General features: G+C 52.7%; 7 protein-coding genes across 7 annotated transcripts; 5 read left to right on the top strand and 2 right to left on the bottom strand.

The window, feature by feature from the left end:
• Window positions 1-238: 238 nt before the first annotated feature.
• Window positions 239-4,674, bottom strand: BO79DRAFT_202045 (xanthine dehydrogenase; the record flags this gene model as incomplete). Its single annotated transcript, XM_025681626.1, has 6 exons — window positions 239-790; window positions 852-2,031; window positions 2,082-3,961; window positions 4,031-4,211; window positions 4,257-4,350; window positions 4,398-4,674. The coding sequence occupies 6 exons, from the start codon at window positions 4,672-4,674 to the stop codon at window positions 257-259; spliced, it is 4,146 nt and encodes a 1,381-aa protein (XP_025535744.1). The 3' UTR covers window positions 239-256.
• A 605-nt stretch (window positions 4,675-5,279) lies between these two features.
• On the top strand, window positions 5,280-6,500 carry BO79DRAFT_274317 (alkene reductase; the record flags this gene model as incomplete). Its single annotated transcript, XM_025687587.1, has 2 exons — window positions 5,280-5,510; window positions 5,565-6,500. Coding segments are annotated over 2 exons (1,167 nt in total), but the record flags the coding sequence as incomplete, so codon positions are not given.
• A 515-nt stretch (window positions 6,501-7,015) lies between these two features.
• BO79DRAFT_274315 (uncharacterized protein) lies at window positions 7,016-8,953 on the top strand (the record flags this gene model as incomplete). The annotated part of the gene is made up of 4 exons (XM_025687586.1): window positions 7,016-7,157; window positions 7,211-7,501; window positions 7,583-7,927; window positions 7,975-8,953. The coding sequence occupies 4 exons, from the start codon at window positions 7,016-7,018 to the stop codon at window positions 8,874-8,876; spliced, it is 1,680 nt and encodes a 559-aa protein (XP_025535742.1). The 3' UTR covers window positions 8,877-8,953.
• Window positions 8,954-9,125: 172 nt separating this feature from the next.
• BO79DRAFT_247901 (Zn(II)2Cys6 transcription factor) lies at window positions 9,126-10,595 on the top strand (the record flags this gene model as incomplete). Its single annotated transcript, XM_025685677.1, has 3 exons — window positions 9,126-9,168; window positions 9,224-9,772; window positions 9,814-10,595. The coding sequence occupies 3 exons, from the start codon at window positions 9,126-9,128 to the stop codon at window positions 10,593-10,595; spliced, it is 1,374 nt and encodes a 457-aa protein (XP_025535741.1).
• Window positions 10,596-10,843: 248 nt separating this feature from the next.
• On the top strand, window positions 10,844-12,239 carry BO79DRAFT_274299 (NADPH-dependent oxidoreductase). Its single transcript, XM_025687585.1, has one exon. The coding sequence runs from the start codon at window positions 10,943-10,945 to the stop codon at window positions 11,795-11,797; it is 855 nt and encodes a 284-aa protein (XP_025535740.1). The 5' UTR covers window positions 10,844-10,942; the 3' UTR covers window positions 11,798-12,239.
• On the bottom strand, window positions 11,850-16,530 carry BO79DRAFT_240231 (MFS transporter/fungal specific transcription factor domain-containing protein; the record flags this gene model as incomplete). Its single annotated transcript, XM_025685002.1, has 12 exons — window positions 11,850-13,783; window positions 13,833-14,249; window positions 14,343-14,445; window positions 14,518-14,621; window positions 14,791-14,936; window positions 14,983-15,077; window positions 15,243-15,374; window positions 15,422-15,878; window positions 15,924-16,008; window positions 16,053-16,218; window positions 16,338-16,378; window positions 16,425-16,530. The coding sequence occupies 12 exons, from the start codon at window positions 16,528-16,530 to the stop codon at window positions 11,850-11,852; spliced, it is 3,786 nt and encodes a 1,261-aa protein (XP_025535739.1).
• A 449-nt stretch (window positions 16,531-16,979) lies between these two features.
• On the top strand, window positions 16,980-20,543 carry BO79DRAFT_240230 (Clavaminate synthase-like protein; the record flags this gene model as incomplete). The annotated part of the gene is made up of 11 exons (XM_025685001.1): window positions 16,980-17,202; window positions 17,262-17,740; window positions 17,802-18,073; window positions 18,185-18,264; window positions 18,677-18,800; window positions 18,858-18,909; window positions 18,964-19,280; window positions 19,334-19,480; window positions 19,531-19,907; window positions 19,966-20,253; window positions 20,311-20,543. 11 exons carry the CDS (start codon window positions 16,980-16,982, stop codon window positions 20,541-20,543), a joined length of 2,592 nt encoding a protein of 863 aa, XP_025535738.1.
• Between the last annotated feature and the right edge of the window lie 320 nt (window positions 20,544-20,863).

The raw sequence follows: 20,863 nt of genomic DNA, 5'->3' as shown, positions 1-20,863 counted from the left end.
GCTTCCTTCACACCGGCCTTCGCTTACCTTATATAGTAAGGTTTCATTCATTTAAGATAAGGCTTGATCTTTTAAACAGGCAGAATCCTACCATCTGCTATTTTAGATCTTTATTCCTGAGGCATGAATTCAGCACCTCCCCATATATATCCACTGGACTAGTGCCTTCTTCAGATGTGATTATTGAGAAGACGGAGTACTATCCATGAAATGTTAATAATTAGTAAGATGCATGCCTCAACATATCTACACCTCATCACGCAACAGCAACAAAGAACCCCTTCTCTCCTTCCTTCCTCTTCACCTCTGCCTTCTTCACCAAATCATCTCCAACCGCCAGCCTCAACTTCTCCGCCGTAGCTGGACTATCCAGCACCAATGGCCCTTGCACACCGAAATCCGCTCTCGCGCTCTTCAACGCCTCCCTCAAGGCAAACAACACCGACGACCCCATGAACAGCGGCGGCTCTCCGATACCCTTGCTGCTCTGGATCGAGCGCAGATGACTCCACGACACACCCTGCAGGAAACTGACATTGAACTCCTGCGGGATATCACTGAAACCAGGAATCTTATACGTGCCCGGTCCCCGTGTGGCCAACTGCCCTCCCTGCGTCCAGAGAGTCTCCTCCATTGTAAACAATCCCTGTCCCTGAACAAATGCACCCTCGATCTGCCCATAGTCAATAGCAGGGTTAATGGACCTTCCCACGTCCATCTTAATGTCCGTGCGGAGCACAGTATGGTCGCCGGTAAGCAGATCCAGCTCGACTTCAGTGCACGCGACGCCCTATCACCCATTAGCATACCATCCCCAACACAAGCACCCCTAAAGAAACAGGCAAACATACCTGCGTAAAATAATAATACATCGGCTTCACCTTCTCCACATCATACGTCCCCCACTGATACCCCACCTTAGGCATCTTCCAGAACCCACTCGCCGCCAGATTGACCCGATCGCGATACGCCGCATGCGCTATCGTCGCCATATCAGCGTCCTTGCCCAACTTCTCCCGATACGGCTTCAACCGCTCATTCAGCTGATCGCACGCATCCTTAACCGCCATTCCGTTCAAATCACTCCCCGACGAGGCCGCAGTCGGCGACGCATTCGCCGTCTGGTACGACGAGCTATCCTGCGTATACACACTCTCAGCCGGAACACCCAGTTCCTGCGCCGCGACCTGCACCATTTTCGTGTACAGGCCCTGGCCCATCTCAGTTCCACCGTGGTTTAGTAATACTGAGCCGTCAGTGTAGATTTTGACGTTCGCGCCGGCTTGGTTGAGATGGACTGCAGTCGCGAAGGAGATGCCGAATTTCGTTGGGATCATAGATATCCCTCGCTTTCTGTAGCGGTGGTGTTTATTGAACTCTGCTATCTCGGCCTTGCGCTCTGCGTACCGCGCCTCCTTCTTAACCTGTTCCAGCAGCATAGGAACGTGCCAGTCCTGGTCGATCTCCTGTAGGAATGGCGTCCTTTGTCCTTGAGTATAAAGATTTTTCATCCGCAACTCATCAATATCCATCCCTAACCCCTCCGCAACAGCAGACATGTAGCTCTCCGCGATGAACATGGCCTGCGGCCCACCGAACCCCCGGAACGCAGTATTACTATGCGTGTTCGTCTTGCACACCCACCCGCGGATGTGCGCATGCGGGAAGTAATAGCAGTTCTCGATGTGCGTGCAGCACCGGTCCATCACGGCACCGCTCATGTCCAGAGAGAAGCCCGCGTTGTTGTAGACGTCTGCGTCGAGGGCGACTAGCTTCCCGTCGTTCATGACACCAACCTTCCAGCGACATTGGAAGGGGTGTCGCTGGCCAGAGGTCATCATGTCTTCGTCGCGGTTGAGCATAGCGCGCATCGGACGCTTGGTCTTCTTAGCTGCGATGGCTAGTAGACAGGCGAGTTGCACGCTGCGGGATTCCTTGCCGCCAAAGGCGCCGCCCATGCGTTTCACTCGTGCGTTGATGCGCGACGATGGGACGGATGTCACTTGGCTGACGTATTCTTGGGTTTCCATCCTATTCCAACCATTAGCATTAATCCGTGATGGGTATGGGGAAGGACATACGTATTCTGCGTCGATGACCAGACCTCCATACTCCCGTCCTCAGAATGAGGAATTACAACCGCTGCATTCGTCTCGAGATAGAAGTGCTCCTGTCCACCCATACGGATAACACCCTCGAAAACCCGATCACATTTGTCAAAAACATCCTTCATCTTCTCCGGCGTCACAGCCACCCCTTTCCTCAACTGCTTCCCATGAGGCCAGTAACTCCCCTTCTCAATTGCCTCGTCGATCGTAAGTATTGTCTCGAGATCCTCATATTTTACCTTCACTGCCCTCGCCGCCATCTGCGCCTGCAGCGCCGTCTCCGCATACACCAGTCCAATCGGCTGCCCGTGCGACATCACCTCGTCCACCGCAAAGAACTGCTCGTTCTTCACCACTGGTCCCCAGATGTTCTTCTCCGCCGGGATACTGGTATGGTCTATGTATCCCAGGGCCAAGCCCGGCTGCAAAGCGGGCGTCCAGTCCACGGAGAGGAGCTTGGCATGGGCGCGCTGCGATAACACCATCGCGCCGAAGAGTTCCCGATGCTGCGGGGGCATGTCGTCGACGTATTCGGCTTCGCCGGTGGCGTGCTTCAGACCGGATAGATGAGGGAGCTGTTTTCCGACTACACGTTGTTCGTGCGGGTTGTGGTTGTCGCGCGTGCCGTGAGAGATGTTGCGGTGAATTTCGGTCGTGAGGGATGGGTCAGCGGCTGTGGAGGTGCGGTTGAGGTCGGAGATGACTTCGTGCCAGAAGCGGAAGAACAGAGATGTGGCCAGTGTACGCCGGTAGTGTGCCATTCCGCCAGGAACAGAGTAAGGGAGATTGAAGTCCTCGAGGAGGGCATCGATCGTGCTGTCTAGAACGGCTTGCACGCCCCATTTCTTGCCCTGTAGGGCGGCCATGGCCTGTCTGGCTAGGAGGGTTGTCGGCGCCATGCCGCCGTAGGCAAGGGCAATTTCGCTTACAGTGTTGTCTGGGGCGAGACGCACCCGGAAGGCGGCGGTCACGATGGCGATATCGTCGTCTTTGCGCTTGGCTTGTTTATAGGACTTGGTGAGTTCGCGGGTCCCCGGCGGTGGGAGGGGAATGCGGATCGAGGTGATGATGCTGTCTCTGGGAAGGGCGGTCTTGCGGTAGCCTAGGAACATGTTGGTCATGGGGATAGTGGTTTCCTGGGTTGGGGTGCGCGCGACGATGGTGGCGTTGATGGCTAGGAGCACTGGGTTCATGTCCGAGATGGGCGACGCCGTGGCGATGTTTCCGGCTAGTGAAGCCGCGTTGCGGATCTGGCGTCCTGCAAAGTAGCGCAGGACTTTAGATGTGGCTGAGAGGACGGAGCCTCGGTCCCCTAGGGCTGGGGTCAGTCGGTTGCATTCGGCTTCGATGTCGCTGAGGGGCGTGTTGCCGCCGATGATGAGTTCCGTGATGGTGCCGTCTTTCTCAACGGGTTTGATGTATGACAATTCGTCCAGATCACCAATGAAGACAGATACGGCGAACTCGGCGCCCTTGAAGCGAATGTCGACTTGGACCTCACTGGCACCACCAACAAGAGTGGCCGATGGGCAGCGGGCGAGAATTTCCAAGGTTTGGGCGAGTGTCACCGGGCGCAGCCAGGCCTTCCGGTCGTCGGTGTAGCAGACGAGATGAGGGGTAGCCTTGGTCAAGGCTGGAGGGTAAATAAGCTCAGTGTTCGGAATGTACGGCTTGAAGTCGAATTGTGGTACGGTGCTGTTAGCCAGGTCCTTCTCTGGTTCTGTATCCGGTGTCGAAATACTGGTGCGCGAGCTGTCTCGATCCGAAGAAGACGAGCAAGACGACCCCGGAGTATCACGACAGCATCCGCCTGGACGCCCACAGGACTGCGGCCGCGATGTATCCGATTCAGTCTCAATCGGACTCTCCGTGTCTGAAGCTCGCGTGCGCACAGCCAACCGGGCTTGAAGATCTTCCTGGACAAACGTCTTTGCTGCCTGCAGAATGGGCTTGTAGCCGGTGCACCGACACAGATTGCCATCCAGGTGACCCTTCATCTCAATATCATCCTCTGTTAGGTTGAATTGTCCGGTCTTGGGATCGTATGCATTTCGCACGAGCGCATATAGCGACATAACTATACCCGGGGTACAGAAACCACATCTAATCTATCAGCATTGCTCATCCATCAGACCATGGTCAACTTACTGCGACCCATGGAGCTTCCCCAGCCTTTCCTGAAGCGGATGGGGGTGATCCACGTTCCCCAGCCCTTCAACGGTGATGACATGTTTTCCGGCCACTGCGGCTGTCAGATGCGGTCGCACCCATGGAACCAAACACACGTACCTCCAATCAGCGGATACAAACAGGCGTTCACAGCGCGATGGCGAATCTGGGCGCGGCCGTCGCGGGTCTGCAGCACGACCGTGCAAGCACCGCACCCACCTTCGCCGCAGCCCAGCTTGGTGCCCTTCAGACCATGTTGGGAGCGGATGAAGTCGAGGAGGGTCCAGTGGGGGTTAGGGTTGGCGAGGACGATAGGGGTGCCGTTTAGGTAGAAGGAGAGATTAGGGGTGGAGGCAGCGGTGGTGAGAAAGTCTTGCAGTGCGGTAGGAAGAACCATGATGTTGCTAGAATGGCATAATTACAATGCAGATAAGGAGAAAAGAATGAGAGAACAATGGCAAGCACATTGTGGGAGAGGTTCAAGGGATGAAAATTGCATTGCGAGGGGCACTACTGTGCACGTGCAGCTGGGCCTCAAGGGCATCCATCAGGCCCCATTCTCACCCAGAGTTGAGGGGTTGAGCTGGCATTGCAGAAGCGAAGCAGAAGCAGAGCCTGTGAAGAAGCGCCACTGCGTCAGAGCTGCATCGGAGCTGCAACGCTGCTTGAAGTGGAGTGGAGATCCAGACTTGTCGGGAGTGGAGGGCTTCATTCCAAGGGTGGGGGTTGCCGATCGGATTACTTCCAGTGGTTATAGTTGGCTTGTCGGGTGGCCCGACTATCAGACAACAGATTAATTATCTGCAACATTGCTCCACTCATCTAAATCACCCCATCTGGACAGATCTCGACAGATCAGTCAAGAGTGGATGTTGCAAATAATCCAAAGATGGAGGCCATGCACGCAGAGAATTTGCATTCGCTGTCTATAGACATCCTATATGTACCGTAGCTATACCCATTCTATAGCAAAGTAACAACCAATTCAGAGAATCACACAAATCATATTTCAAAATGGGTTCCATCACTCCAATCGACAACCTCTTTCACCCCCTCAAACTAGGGTCTCTCTCCCTCTCTCATCGCGTCGTACAAGCCCCATGCACGCGGATGCGCGCTACTCAAGAATCAGAGGGCGTATATGTCCCAAACGCCCTTATGACCGAATACTATAGCCAAAGAGCATCACCGGGTGGTCTCCAACTCACCGAAGCAACCCCCATCAGCCGCCATGTATGTCTAACAGCATTACTCCTCTTTGCACTTCTCTAATTTTTTTCTCCACAGGCAGCAGGCTACCCTGGTGTTCCTGGAATATTCACCCCCTCCCAAATAAACGCTTGGAAAGATGTCACCTCCGCCGTCCACGCCAAAGGTGGCCTCATCGTCTGCCAACTATGGCACGTCGGACGCGCAACAGTACCGGCCTTTATCGAGGGCCAAACCCCTCTCTCATCTAGCGATATTCCCATGACCGGGAATGCACTTACCGGGGAGCCATACGCGGCTACTCCGCCCCGTGCGATGACCATTCCCGAGATCCAGGAAACTGTTGCAGAGTACGCCGCAGCCGCAACCCGTGCCATTGAAGCCGGCTTCGATGGAGTGGAGGTCCATGCTGCGAATGGATACTTGCTCGACCAGTTCCTGCACGATAATGTTAACACTCGTACAGACGAGTACGGAGGAACCGTGGAGAAGAGAGCGAGAATCGTCATCGAGGCGATCAAGGCTGTGTGTGACGCTGTTGGTGCGGATAAGGTTGGCGTGCGCTTGTCGCCGTATAACTATTTCCAAGATACGAGGGACTCGAATCCTCAGGATAACTGGCAGGTTATCTGTCAGATGATTGCCAGAGAGACCCCTGAGATTGCATACGCGCATATGATCGAGCCACGCTTTGATGAGGTATTGGACGAGGGGGCCAAGATGGGTTCGTTGCCTGGTAAGGGCAAGGTCAGTTTGGATCCGTTCAGAGCCATCTTCAAGCAGGCTGGAATTGGGTTTATTGCGGCTGGGAACTTTGATGGTGAGGGAGCAAAGCAGAAGGTCGTTGAGGACGGGGCTGATGCAGTGGCTTTTGGAAGGTGGTTTATTGCAAACCCCGATCTACCTAAGAGGTTGATGGAGGGGGCACAATTGAATAAGTATGACCGGGCAACGTTCTATGGAGCTGATCCGAAGGAGAAGGGGTACACGGATTATCCGGCATTGAGTGTATAATACAACTTATAGAAAGATAAATAAGTGAGACATTCTGCATTAACCAGCCTGCTATGAGATGAGTTGACAGACTATGCCTGGCACTATCATTAGTACTAGTAGTATCTGTTTTATGGCATTTACTAGAAAAGGGCCAGGACGGTCTGGAGAATACTGGGTGACCACAAAATAAAAGAATATATATTGTGACCTTTAGTAGCATCATAGAACTTCATCGTCAGAAATTACTGCTGCCAAAGCTTGAGTGAACCAATATAAAAGTGTTACGCTGACACGCGAATAGATGTTACTCCCAATAATGAAAAAAAGATTGTTTAGTAGCAAGCGACCTTAAAACAAAACCTCTGGAAGCTTAGTTGTCGTCTAAAAATTCACAATCCCTGCATTGTCCTCCTCGGCACGTGATTGCATGCCGATCAAAGCAAGGAGTCACCATGTGCCTCCCCCTTCTGAGTTTCCGTATCCATCAAGGGTCTCAAGCAAACGCATAACAGATGGCCTTGCTGCGGTAAATTATGTGGCAGATACGATTAAACTGTCGTCGGTCATATCGGCCATGTGGCATCAGCTTGGATTGCGCTGCTCGATACAATTTGTTCATCAATCGCACTTTTCAGACCGCAGTGCCTCATGCAGGAAGAGCAATTGACCGACACCGTGGGTTAAATATGACCCAATTCTCTCGGGACTCACTAACTAGCGATTGGCAGACAATGAAGAGGATTTCTTCAGATACAGTTCCGGGAGATGGCTGGTAGATGAAAAACACCAACTTGAGCAACGATATGTAAGATTCAACATCGATAATCTCTGCTCGCAAGCTGCATCGCTATTCAGTTCTGAAACAAGATGTATGCGCATCGCCAAAATGGAAGGGAACTTCAGCAAGGCTTTCCTTCTCACGATGGACGATGGCAACGAAGTCATAGCAAAGATTCCTTGCCCAAACGCTGGTCCGCCGGTACTGACAACCGAGTGCGAAGTGGCGACATTGAAGTTTTGTATGCTCTCTATGGTGGGTATCAGTCAGACCTTGAATTTCTAATTGTGTTGTCTAGTGCGTTCTCATATGTCAACTCCAGTTCCTGAAGTCTACCACTGGTCTTCAGATCCAACGAACCCCGTAGGTGCTGAGTATATTCTCATGGAAAAGACTCGCGGAGTACCACTAGCAGAGAAATGGAGCACCTTGAACACATTGCAGCGGTATCGATTAATCGATAAGATCTTGGAAATGGAGAAGGCGCTCCAAAGGGTACAATTGCCCGCATATGGAGGTCTATTCCTGCAGGAGACTTTGCCATCCAGCTACCCACGCTACCCCCTTTCCTCAGGCTTGGACCCGAATAAGCAGTTCTGTATAGGTCCGTCAGTTGACCTATCTTACACTGCATCTGCTGACCCAAGTGGGCAAAATGCCGGGCCATGTGAGTATTCAACCTTCTCATTTTCCGTAGGTTCTGACAACGTCAAGGGAGGTCGCTTCTGGAGTTCGCGCTCTCTGCACCACGTCGAGAATTGGCTCGAATTGTAGCAAAAGTTCATGATGTACATACCGACTTGAATAGGTTTGGTAACAATCAGTCTATCGAAGAGTACAGCGATCTCTTACAAAAGATGCAACTCATATTGCCAGCACTGTCGCAGCATCCACTCGTTCAAGAATCGGCAGCGTCGTCAGTCTGGCACACTGACCTGCACCTCGGAAACATATTCGTCTGTCCAGACGACCCCACGACAATAGAAGGCATAATTGATTGGCAGTCAGCCGAGGCAGCACCTTTATTCATCCAGGCTCGGTTTCCAGAGTTTCTTCGACCGCCAAAAGGTTACCGTTCGGGAACCAACGTTCCCAAGTTACCAGACAATTTTGATGAGCTGGGTCCAGATGAAAAGCAATCGGCCAAGGAAGAGCATACATTAGCGATCCAATCCAAGTACTATGAAATATCGTGCCGCGCACACAACAAGCCAGTTTTCAATGCAATTGCCTTGGACCGATGCCTTTGGGAACCTTTCACGCGTTGCCAGCTTCCTTCGAATGGGTCCTTAGTCCCACTACGGAACTCTTTAATACGTATTGCTGAGAACTGGGCGCTCTTGGGGCTTTCGGGTAGCTCCCCATTCCAATTTAATGAAGAGGAATTGAAGCGACATGACGAACAAGTTCAATTCTACGAAGATAGCTTGTCTCTGTGGGATCTTATCAAGGAACAGCTTGGCACTGATAATAGTGGATGGATCCATTCCGAAGACTGGGAATCGGTGAATAAAATGAACAAATATCTCTATAATATGTTCATCGACACAATGAGCGAGGAAATCTCGGCGGAAGAAGCCGCGAAACGATGGCCCTTTGTGCCGAAGGACGCCTGAGCTTCTTTAAACTTTAATGTCTGAAGCAGCGAACAGAAGCCATGGATATGATCGCATTACTAATATCCTTCGCAACCGTCTTTTAGCTACTAATCTCCAAAATATTTCCCTCCACTCCTTTCAGACTTAACGGTAATTGTGATGACACAGTCATTTGACATCCAAGGAGACCACATATCTTGCCTAACTCCCAGACCTATCTGAAGGTTGAATGGACGCTACACAGTGTAACTTGCACCGCGCGCTGTAATGCCTCCCGCCACACTGCGAACCCGAACTGGCTGCTTCCCATGTAAGCCAAGTTCTGTGCATGCTAAAATCGGCTCTTGTTCACCAACCATATATAGGTCGAAAGCGTCGCAAGAAATGCGATGAGACTCATCCGCATTGCAGCGCATGCATTCGAAACTCGCTGGACTGCAAGTGGCCCTCGGAGGATAATCAGCTCCCAGATGGCAGATCCCGGCATTCCCGGGGTACGAAGGCCATTATGCGCGCAGTAGCGTCATCAGGAGTATCGCTAATGCAACTCCCTCCATTCATCATGATGCCGGCACCATTCTCATCATCCGAGTGCACCTACCTATATCGATATTTTGCCTCCACGATTTTACCCCGTTTTGTACAACGCAACTCGGTAGACAAAACACACATGCTCCGCCTCGCACCCCAATTCTCTCCTCTTTTTGGGGCAATGGTCGCTGTGGCCGGAATGCAGCTGCCGACCAAAGACCGGTGGCCGGCCCACCTTGCCCTTCAGAGCTATCTGCATGCGATCCATGCCATTCAGATGTCACTAACTGATATTACCAAAGCTGGCAGTGACGATCGGATTCTGGCAACTGTGTCCCTGCTCGCCTGTTTCGAGGCATGTATCCGATTTTTAAAATTCTCATGTACGCAAGCTAACCTACACCACTGTAGTCCTGCCGATCAGATGCCATACCCACTGTCGCGCCGCATGTCAAAGCCGCGGGCCTCCTACTTACCCAACGCCGACCATGCGAATATCGCACGAAGGCTGCGGCCACGTTTGATCGCATCTGCGTCGAGTCATTCTTATACCAAGCATGCCTCATGATGATATTTGACCCATCACTTGATGCGCTCCCAGAGGATCGGAAGCAGCTGGGGCTCCCTCTTTATTTTGATAAGCCTACAAGCCCAGCCTCTGCCTCTGAACAGACTATTCTGCAGGCCTCTTACAAATTCTTTCTTCTTATTGCGGACGTGACGAAATTGTCTCGGCTATCAAGACCGCTTGATAGCGCGGAAGTGACGAAGTGGCGAAGTCTAGATTGTGAATCGTCGCGCTGGAGTCATCTCATCTGTTCAGCCGACATGTCTCTCGCGCTATGCTACCTAGCACTTCAGATTCTACTCCAAAAGGTGAATCCAAACATTACCTCCAGCCAGCGAATCCAGCGAGTGCAATCGTGTCTAGCAGGGGGTTTACACAGGGTACCTGCGTTGGAGATAGACATTTACCCGCCAATTTATCTGCTATGGCCCGTGGCTATTCTCGGGGCTGTTTCCGTAAGGCTCGAGGAGAGGGAAGTTGTCCGAGAGGTTATCGCCTCGATATCTGCTGCAAAGCTAGGTGGACATGCAGCTTGGGTACAGAGGAAATTAGACAAAGTCTGGACAGCCGTCAGTCCTGCACCGGAAAAACCACAAGTCGGTCTTATCGGACTCCAGCTTCTGCTGGATCAGGGGTGATTTCAACCTCAGAAATTATCTATGCGAACAAGACCGTGATTCGCAGCTCTTTGAGACCATCAATCGACAGCCTTGAGCCGATGGACCGAATTTTGAAGATATTGTGTTGTGATTGGGTGACAAATGGCCCAACAGGCCCACATAACAACAGCCCACCAATCACGGATATTTGCGCGCCCCCCACAGCATCTTGCAGCATACTCTTAGTATCCAGACACTGCAGGGGTTTACTCAAAGCTCTATAAAGATGGCCCCATTACTGCCCTCCTCCTCTTACCATAATCCTTTATTTCTTATTTTTTTTCCCCGTTTTTTTCTCTTAAAGCTATATTACAAGAATCCTCAAAATGACCAAGACAATCTCACCCCTCGCCGAAGCGCGCTACCGCGATTCAGAATCCTCCACCTTCCCTATCCCAACCGACCCCTCGAACTCTCTCCCAAGTACCCTGTCAACAATCCTCTCCCACCGATCCTGCCGTGCATTCCTCCCTTTCAAGCTCCCCGAAGGAACACTAGAAACTCTCATCACAGCAGCTCAAAGCGGCTCGACCTCCTCCCTTCTCCAGACATGGGACGTCATCGCCATCCAAGACCCGGAGCATAAATCCAACATCGCAACGCTGGCAGCCGACCAAGACTTCATCCGCCAAGCTCCGTTATTTCTGGTATTCTGCCCGAACCTGCGCCGTCTCAAGAACCTGTCAGAGCAGTATGGTCACCAGGATTCTCCGGTGTTGGATAACATGAATATGTTCATCATGAGCACGGTGGATTCGGCCATCGCGGCGCAGAACGTTGCCATTGCGGCTGAATCACTAGGTCTGGGAATCTGCTATGTGGGTGCGCTCAGGCATAATGCAGATGAGGTCTGTAAACTGCTGAACCTGCCGCCGTTGACGTGGGGCGTGTTTGGAATGGCCGTTGGGTATCCGGATACAGAGAACCGGCGCTCTGGTAGGCGGATTAAACCGCGTTTGCCGATGCGAGAGGTACTTCATATGGAGCGGTGGAACGAGGAGGGGCAGAAGGATAATGTCGCATCGTATGATAGGGCACTTGGGACGTTCTATGAAGAAGAGTCAAAGCTTGGGAGGAAGGCCTGGGGCGAGTTCGTTGCCGGCAGGGTTGCATCGCAAGCTCAGGGAGGGTGGGTGAACATTCGGAAGGTTATCGAGAACCAAGAGTTCAAACTTGAATAGTTGGCCTACATACATACATCTTTGACATCACATATAGAATAGAGAACCACAATCAATTCCCCAGATTCACCAACACTTTCATCGCATCATGCACCACCGCCCACCTCACCGTCGCCAACTGCTGCGCCATCGTCCTCACCAACCCCCTCGTATCATACTTTCCCCCGAGCGCCGCCATATCTCCCAAACTGCCACACGTCGTCATGGCCACGATCAAACTCGCCAGATCCGTCGTAACCCTCTCCCCACTACCATTACCACCACCGTCACCATCTCCATTCACCCCACCATGAAACGCCCAACAAGTCAACGTCGCCAAATACAAACACCACGGGAAATGAAACGCATCCGTCTGCTCCCAATCATGCAGACTCAGCACCGCCTCTTCCAACAACTTCGCCGCCTGTCTCGCAGCCCCTAATGCCCCCTCACCACCGCCAAGTAACCACTTCCTCAACCCCCGTCGCGACCTCTCCCGATCCCCTTCCGTCACAGCCCTCCCCAGGATCCTCCCCGCCCCAGCAGCAACCTGCAAGTCGAGTATCTCTACCTGCAGCGCCAACCACGCTGCACGATACAACGCACACGCCGCCATCTTCAGCCCCGTGAACACCCCTCCCGCTCCACCTCGTCTTGACCCAGCGACACCCTCCCCGGGATGTTGTCCGAAGTTCAACTTCATTGCCAGGCAATCAGCATCGAAGTCTACTTTCCACAGATCATACGACCTCCCCATGCGACGTGTCCACGCACCGACTCGCTCGGGCGTCTCAGCGCGTAACGTCGTCTGGTCCCGTCTCTTCAAGTCCGCTGAAACGGACATGAGTCCGTGCAGGACGACGATCCTGGCAAGGGTATTCAGATCGCGTGGCCGGGCCATCGCAGACGGGGTGATGTACCCCTTCAGCACAGAGAGGAACATCCTCGGGGGAGGTTCCATAGATGCATGATGCGCCCAGTCACTCGCCGTGCACGCTTCCCATGAGCTCTGGGAACAGGGCAGCGCGGATCTGATTTCGAACGCGGACATGCATAGGGACTGGGAGAAGAGGACAGCGTGTTGCGTATCCCACATGAAGCAGTGCAGGGCGACGCGCTTTTTCTGTTCGTCGTGCATGGCGGTGCGCCAGAGGGTGTCGATATCTGTATCTGTAGTGGCAGTGGTGGGGTTGGGTGCGTGGCGAATAGCGCAGCAGTCGCTTCGCCGGATGAGTTTGATCAAGACGCAGTGGAAGAGCTGGGCGCGTTCGCGTTGTTTTGGGCCCGCGCGCATCTTCCCGAAGCAGTCGATTAGGAGCATGGCTTGTAGGACCCAGAGGTCGGGCTGCGGGGAGAAGTCGGCGTGGCAGAATAGTTGGTTCCGCAGGGAGTCGTGGATGCCTACGGCGAGTTGGTGCGCTTCGCGGCTACTGTAGGTGGCGCCCATGGAGAGGATGGCGGCGAGGAGCACTGGGGTGGTGGTGGATGGGCAGAAGGTGGGTTGGTGCAGGAGGGGGTAGGTTGTGTTGAAGCGCGTGAAGAAGAGGTCACTGTAGGATTGGAGGGAGGGGAGGGATAGGAGTGGGGAGTCGAGTGGGGTGGGTTGGCCGTCGATGGTCAGGGGTGGGGCTTGGGCGATGAGGTTGAGGATGCCTTGACGGGCTTCTTCGGTGAGGATGGGGAGATGGGGTTGGGGGGTAGTTTGAAGGAGGGAGGGTGCGTCCATCCAGTCGAGGTTGATAGTGTCGGGTTGGGAGTCGAGGATGGGCGCGGAGAAGACGAGCGGGTCGCTGCGTTCGACGAAGGAGGCTGCTTGGAGGAGGACGGAGGAACCGTCGCGGTCGAGATATGATTTCGGGTCATCGATGGGAAGGGCATCCTCGGCGAAGGTGACCATGTCTGGACCTAGTGGGAGGTCGAAGGGAGGGAATGCGTCGTCTAGAGAGGCGACGTCGAACAACCAGTTGTAGTTATGGGTGGCCGCAAAGGGCATGTTGAAGTCGGTGGCTATTTGGTCAGCCGGAGTGCAATTAAAAAATAGTCTGGGAGGATGTACCAGTATCAAGGCTGAAGAAATCGCCCATTCCATCCAGTCCCAGACTCCAGGAGCCATCTGCCGCATCAAACTGCCCCGGGATGGGCTCGACATAGGGCTCGAATGGCCCGCTGGGCATCATCGGAGCCAGTAGTGGATCGGGCTCATCCAACGACATGGACGATGGGTCGCTCGCCGACGTCGGAGGCGACACAGGGGCACCATAGTCTTGGGCGCTGGTAACGGAAATGGACGATGAAGAGGCCGATGACGATGGAGGTAAGCTGTGGCTGGCACGAGCGCGTGACTGACGCTTCGGAGGACGAGTGATGATGGAGCCATCCCCCGCACGGCGAGTGCGTTTTCTCGTCTCCAGCACTCCTTGGCCAGGGCCTCCAGCTTCCTCATCACGTTTGGCATGGCGCATGAGATGGCGATCTGGCGGGTCAGATACGGAGTCGAGATATCTTGCAGTAGCGCAGCACCTACTCAATAGATCCGGGCGGTGGAAATGCACGGAGCATCGCTCACAGGTATAGCCTTGTCTTGCCTGGTCATGATTGAGGGCATGGCGACGCAGGTGCTCTGCGCGAGTAAAGGTCTTGCCGCAGTTGGGCCAGTGACACACGTGGGACTTCATGGGGGGTCATGATAAAGCGACTCAGGAGAAGAATACATGCAGGGACTCACATCCCGGGGATAAGACCTCATTTATCTGCGGGTCGGGTAGGCCGAAGCCGGTGATAAGCTGAAGGGGAAAAGAGGAGAAGCAGGAATGCGGACTGAAGATGCATATCGACGAATAACCTTCTGCGGGGACAAGGTTTCACTTATCGCTAACTAGTCCATTATTATTAATTCAGGAATGCCATCCCGGAGCTATCAATGAAATCACACCAATCGAGATAGGCCTATCTAGATCTTTAACCTTACAGAAAGTACCGCCAATCCGGGCTGCTTTCGCCCTCTCCCAACTGACGTGTATCCACTTCTCCCGGACGCACTCTTCGGCCTTGTTGGCGATCGCGTCGGCCATTTTCCCGTCGCATCCACAGCCCCAGTGCGATCACCACCACAATACACACCCCGTTGCAGCAGCAGGTGGCTACCAAGGTGGGAATATACCTACATTGTTAGTTGTCTCTACGGTCCAGGTAGTCAGGCTACTTACTTCGGAGCATATTGCGTGCGAAACGTCGCCGCGCTTAAGATTCCCGCCAAATTGCCCAACCCTACGAAGAAACCCGTGTTGGCTGCACGCGAGTTCTCGTGCATATTGTTGTTGTTATGCCACGCATGCACCAGACACGATGGGATATACGACCCGGCTGCCATCAGGAAACAGGCGAAATATGCGACTCCCTTGTGACTCAGGACATCGATTGTCGCCAGGATGACCATCCCGACAAGGGATATCACCAGCGAGAACACAATGTGGAATGTTCGCTCGCGGAAGTGATCCGACGACTTGGCCACACAGAGAAGCACTACCGCGCCTACCAGGTTTGGGGCGACCGTCCAGAGGTTTGTTTTGACAGTGGAAAATCCCAGTCGTTCGACAATCTATTCTGTTAGCTTCTTCTCTGCCAGTCGGCGAGGTCATGTCCTACCAACGGGAAGAAATTCATCGCGGTCGCATATGCCACCGGATAAGTGAACGTGATAATGCACCAGATGGGGAACTTCCAGTCCTTCCATGTCTCGAATGCAACCTTCAGATCCAGTTTGGTATCCACCTCGGCCGAGGTGTCGCGCAGTAATCGTGCCGTTGCCGCAGCCCGTTCACGCTCGTTGAGAAACCATGCAGTACGTGGATTGCCGGGCAACCAGAAGAACGACATGATTCCCATGAGGAAGGTCATTGAACCTTCAATGATGAACAGCCATTGCCAGCCTTTGACAGCTGGATCGTGGATCTGAAATACGCCGAAGGAGATGAGTCCGCTGAAGGCGGATGCGAGCACCGCAAAGGACTGCATGATGGCCAGTCGGAAGCCCATCTCGCCTCGCGTGTAAAAAAGTGTCATATAAAATGTCGCCCCCGCAAAGAAACCTGCTTCAAACACTCTGCCGATGTTAGATCAGGCTCTTGTTGATGGGCGTGGGACTTACCCTAGGATCATTCGAACAGCAATCATACCACCGAAGTCTTTCACAGCACATTGGCATAGAGCCAGGATTCCCCAGACCACGGTCACTGACAAGTTAGCCAGGTTCAGATGATACAATAGTACAACCTACTGAAAGACAGCACATAGCGTCCGGAGTACCGCTTCAGCAGCAGATTCCATGGCAAGTCACACAACCCGAACGGGATGTAGAATAGCAGCACCATCAACGAGTAGTCATTCCCGACCAGGTGAATATCCTCGTCTAGACCATCAGTTTTAGCGTTTGCCAGGTTACTCTGATTCTATTAGCAGTGACCAGATAACTACAAGAAGATACTACATACGCGGTCCATGCAGTCAAAAAAGTACATCTACACAGTCAGTAGCTGGTCGCCGACTCGGACACCATGCTCACCAAGCAGAGGAGTGGCAGGACGAAAAAGTCCACCTTCCGCACTGCAACTATTAGTATCCGCAGCAAGAATTAATTCTTCTCACTCACCATACGACCGTTCCGCATCACGGTCGATGTAGATACTACTCTCCTCAGACTTCATCGCAGGCTCGGCCGAAATGGCCTCCTTCTCGACAGTATCGGTGAAAGTCATTACGAGAATGAAATGCGAACAACCCTCACTTCACATCTGATCAGCTGCCAGCTGGCTGCATTCTATATACCAATGGCATTGTCTCCTATCCGTGTAACCTGCAAGGAGGCACAGGCATTGCCCGATTAGGCTACCCGTGCCGATCTGGGGTTATCGAGCTGCAGCTTCAGCATCCCGAGAGATAAGTGGCAAGAAGTGGCCATCTACGCCATCTCTCAGCTTCTCCGCATTCTTATCACCCGACCTTTGCAAGCTTTATCGTCGCCCCATCCTACCCCCACTCTTGTCTATACCAGACCCCGAAAATGGAGGGAATGAGCAGGCCCCTCGGTCTTCTGTCCGAGATTGCGCTCGAATTATCGATCATCACAGTCCACTGATGCTGGATATATTCACCTGAGATACCAGAATAGCATCAGCAACAAGCAACAACAATACCCAACGACACAATGGCTCCCAGCGCTCCCCCAATTCTTGATTTCTCCCCCTTCTACGGCGGCGACAGCGAGGCCAAGGCCCAGCTGGTTGAGGCCGTCCGCAACTGCTGCCTCTACAATGGCTTCTTCCAGATCACCGGTCATCGCGTGCCACTCGACCTACAGCGTCGCGTTATGCGCTGTGCCGAGCGATTCTTCGACCTCCCGCTGGAAGAGAAGCTCAAGATCGATAAGAGTAACCACCTCATTTTTATACTCCATCCTTTTCGCCACTAACCAAGGTTTCGAATTCAGACAAGAACAGTTTCAACCGCGGCTACGAACTCCTCCGCTCGCAGATGCTCGAAGTAGGCACCGGCCCCGAACTCAAAGAAGGCTTGTACATCGGCCAGGAAATCCCCGAAGATCATCCCTACTACATTCAGAAGAAGCTCAACAGCGGTCCGAACCAGTGGCCACCGACCGTGCCCGATAAGGAAGATTTCCAACGCACATCGATGGAATACTACAATGCGGTATTTGACTTGGCCAAGGACGTCCTGTCTCTTCTGGCTTTGACTTTGGATGTAAATGAGGATTACTTCGACCCACTCACCGACGGTGCGGTCGCAACCATGCGCATGCTGCATTACCCTGCGCAACCTAAGGATGCAGATGAGAAGCTAAACCGGGGTATTGGCGCACATACCGATTTCGGATGCATTACGCTGCTTCTGCAGGATGAGGTGGATGGATTGCAGGTTCTGGATGCACCTACTGGCCAGTGGCTTGATGTGAGTGCCACTTCCCTGTTTTATTGTCATATGGGCGTCATCTAACAGATCTACGATGCAGGTTCAACCAGTTCCTGGTGCCTACGTTGTCAATCTCGGCAACCTGTTCATGCGCATGGCCAACGACCGGTACAAATCCAACATTCACCGCGTCATCAACAAGTCTGGCCGCGAGCGATACTCGATTCCGTTCTTCTTCAGTGGAAACCCCGATTACCTGTGCGAGTGTCTGCCCAACTGTCGCGCGGAGGGAGAGGCACCGAAGTATCCACCTATCACCGTTGAGGACATGGTGACGGCTTCGTATAAGGAGAGCTACGGACGGGCGGAGCAGTATAAAAAGGAGATGGAGGAGAAGGCGAAGCTGACGATGGAGACGACGCCGGCTACAGCGGCGGTGGGTGCCTGAAATCCATGTAGTGGTTATTGTATATTTGTCCATAGCTTGCTTGCTTCTATGCCAATGAATTATGATTATCGTTTTGACCACACCACCATCTATATTGATGACATTATGCCTCGTAGTATCACAAATCCACAGAAACAATAAACCTAATTTGTCGTTAACACCAACTGTTAACGCCTTAATTGATTACCAATCCTCGATAACCAGTGGCCATACCCAGACTCATAAGTGGAGGTGGAGGTCTAAACGGCAGCCACACGAGCTGGCACAGATAGCGATCCCCCACCCTTGACAACCGATAAGATACTATTGATGTCGTGTAACTAGCCGTAATCAGCTGCGTCAGCAACCCGGAACTGGTCCAGGCACCCGTACAGCAACCCTAATCCTACCTATGTCGAATCTTATTTGATCGCCAGTCTTATGCCATCACATTCACGACAATGCACACCAATTCATCAACATGGACAGTATTCAGCAGGAGAAGAAGCCTGATCCGACTCAGCAATATGCCAACAGTATTGTGGGAGAGGAGAAGGGAGTCATACTGGATGACCCGGATGTGCAGCAGTTCTATGGCTCGTCAACCACAGAAGCATATCGGCTGAAGTCGGAGTTGGTGGGAAAGTGTATGGAGGAGATTGGGATGGGAAGGTGCGTTCTTCTCTTCGTCCTTGCCGTCAGGAAGGGATTGAATACTGATGAGTGCAGATTCCAATGGAAGCTCTTCGTCGTAACGGGGTTTGGATGGATCGTGGATAACGTTCGTGGCGCTATTCAACCATCAAGGATTGCTTCACTCACAAGAGAACTATAGTTTGCATCACAAGGCATCAGCAGCGTCCAACCGCCTATTAAACTCGAATTTCCCGGTATCGTCCAGGTCAGCTACAGTTCGGTGGCCTACTATACAGGCTTGATTCTTGGTGCTTCGTTCTGGGGTATCTCCAGCGACTTGATCGGCCGGAAGCCCGCGTTCAACTCGACCCTCCTGATTGCAGGTATCTTCCTGTGTGGTGCAGCTGGCACTAAAAGCTTTCTGGCCTTTAGCGCCATGTGGGCTGTCATCGGCACCGCAGCGGGAGGGAATGTCCCCGTAGATTCGATGATCTTTCTTGAGTTTGTTCCTGGGAGGTAGGTGTTCCTTCAGTCTGTTGGTGTTAATGAGACTAATTGAGGTCGACCAGTCACCAGTACCTCCTGACAGCCCTATCGGCCTGGTGGAACTTGGGTCAACTGATCGTGTCGCTCTTGGCCTGGGTCTTTCTCGCCAACTACAGCTGTCCAACCGATTCTACACCAGCAACATGCCATCGAAGTGAGAATATGGGATGGTATGTCGTCAGAATCCTATCTGCTACCACCAAGCATCTAATAAATGCAGGAGATACACCCTAATCACCCTAGGTGCTCTATCCCTCGCCTTTACCGTCATACGCATCTTTATCTTTAAGCTTCCCGAAACCCCCCGCTACCTCCTCTCCAAAGGCAAGGACCAAGCCGCCGTCGACTCCGTCAACTACGTCGCGCGCCAGAACGGAAAGCCTGAGCCTCTGACCATCGGCATGTTTCAGGAGATCGACGCCCGACTAGGAATTACCAATGAATCCAACACAGCTGCACAGGGCCCGGGCTTGACCACTAAGGAAATCATCAAGGAGAACATGAAAGACTTTCGGTCGACACACTACCAGGCCCTCTTTGCCACGAGGAAACTTGGTATCCATACTGGTATCATCTGGCTTATTTGGCTGACGATTGGTAAATACTGCATCCCCCTTTATACTCACCGGAAAATTTAAACTAACTATGCATGAAGGCATCGCCTATCCCCTCTACTTCAACTTTCTTCCCTCCTACCTGGCCACAAAATTCTCATCGGACGACTCCCTTTACACTACTTACAGAAACTACTGCATCGAGTCTGCTGTCGGCATAGTTGGGCCGCTCTCTGCAGCTTATTTCGTAACCACCTTCTTCGGCCGGCGTTGGATGATGGGTATTTCGTCCATCATCACGGGCGTCTTTCTCTTCGCATATGTGGGCGTCAGCAATCCAACGTCGAGTCTAGCGTTCGCTTGTATAACAGGCATGTTGGGGAATTTCGGTACGTGTACCCCAGTCACTCATCTCTACAAGTTTTCACATACTGATAATGTTACAGAATACGCAATCATGTACGCCTTCACGCCGGAATCCTTTCCCGCTCCACATCGAGGAACAGGTACCGGCACTGCTGCTTCATTATTAAGGTTTGGTGGGCTCTGTGCTAGTTTGATTGCTTCGCAGACAGGGTTCACGCCGGCGCCCATATATGCAAGTGCTGCATTATGGGTTGCTGTTGGGTTTGTCTGCTTTGGGCTACCATTTGAGACGCATGGGCATGCGGCTATTTAGATGTATGGGATTGGTCATTGTGCACGCTTGAGAGTGGGTAGACCGTGGTATCGGAAATTAGGTGTGTCTTGGCCAGATTCATGATGTACCGGGTCTCTGAGTTGCTTTGCCTTTGTACGGATTAGTTTGTCATTAGTACCGAGTCAGTTTATGATGCATTGGCAGTAAATGTCTGGTTTTCAAGTCATACTGTGGTCCTCTGCCAAGGTATCCACTTCGCCTAAACGAAGAGACCCTTGCCCCTCTACATCGATCAATGCAGCTGTCCGTCTTCCCCTCTACTTTTCTTTATTCCTAGCATCATCAGTCCCGAGCTGTTG

The sequence above is a fragment of the Aspergillus costaricaensis genome (genome assembly GCF_003184835.1).
Source record: "Aspergillus costaricaensis CBS 115574 unplaced genomic scaffold BO79scaffold_36, whole genome shotgun sequence".
In the NCBI taxonomy this organism is placed as follows: domain Eukaryota; kingdom Fungi; phylum Ascomycota; class Eurotiomycetes; order Eurotiales; family Aspergillaceae; genus Aspergillus; species Aspergillus costaricensis.
This window is presented reverse-complemented; position numbering and strand designations above follow the sequence as displayed.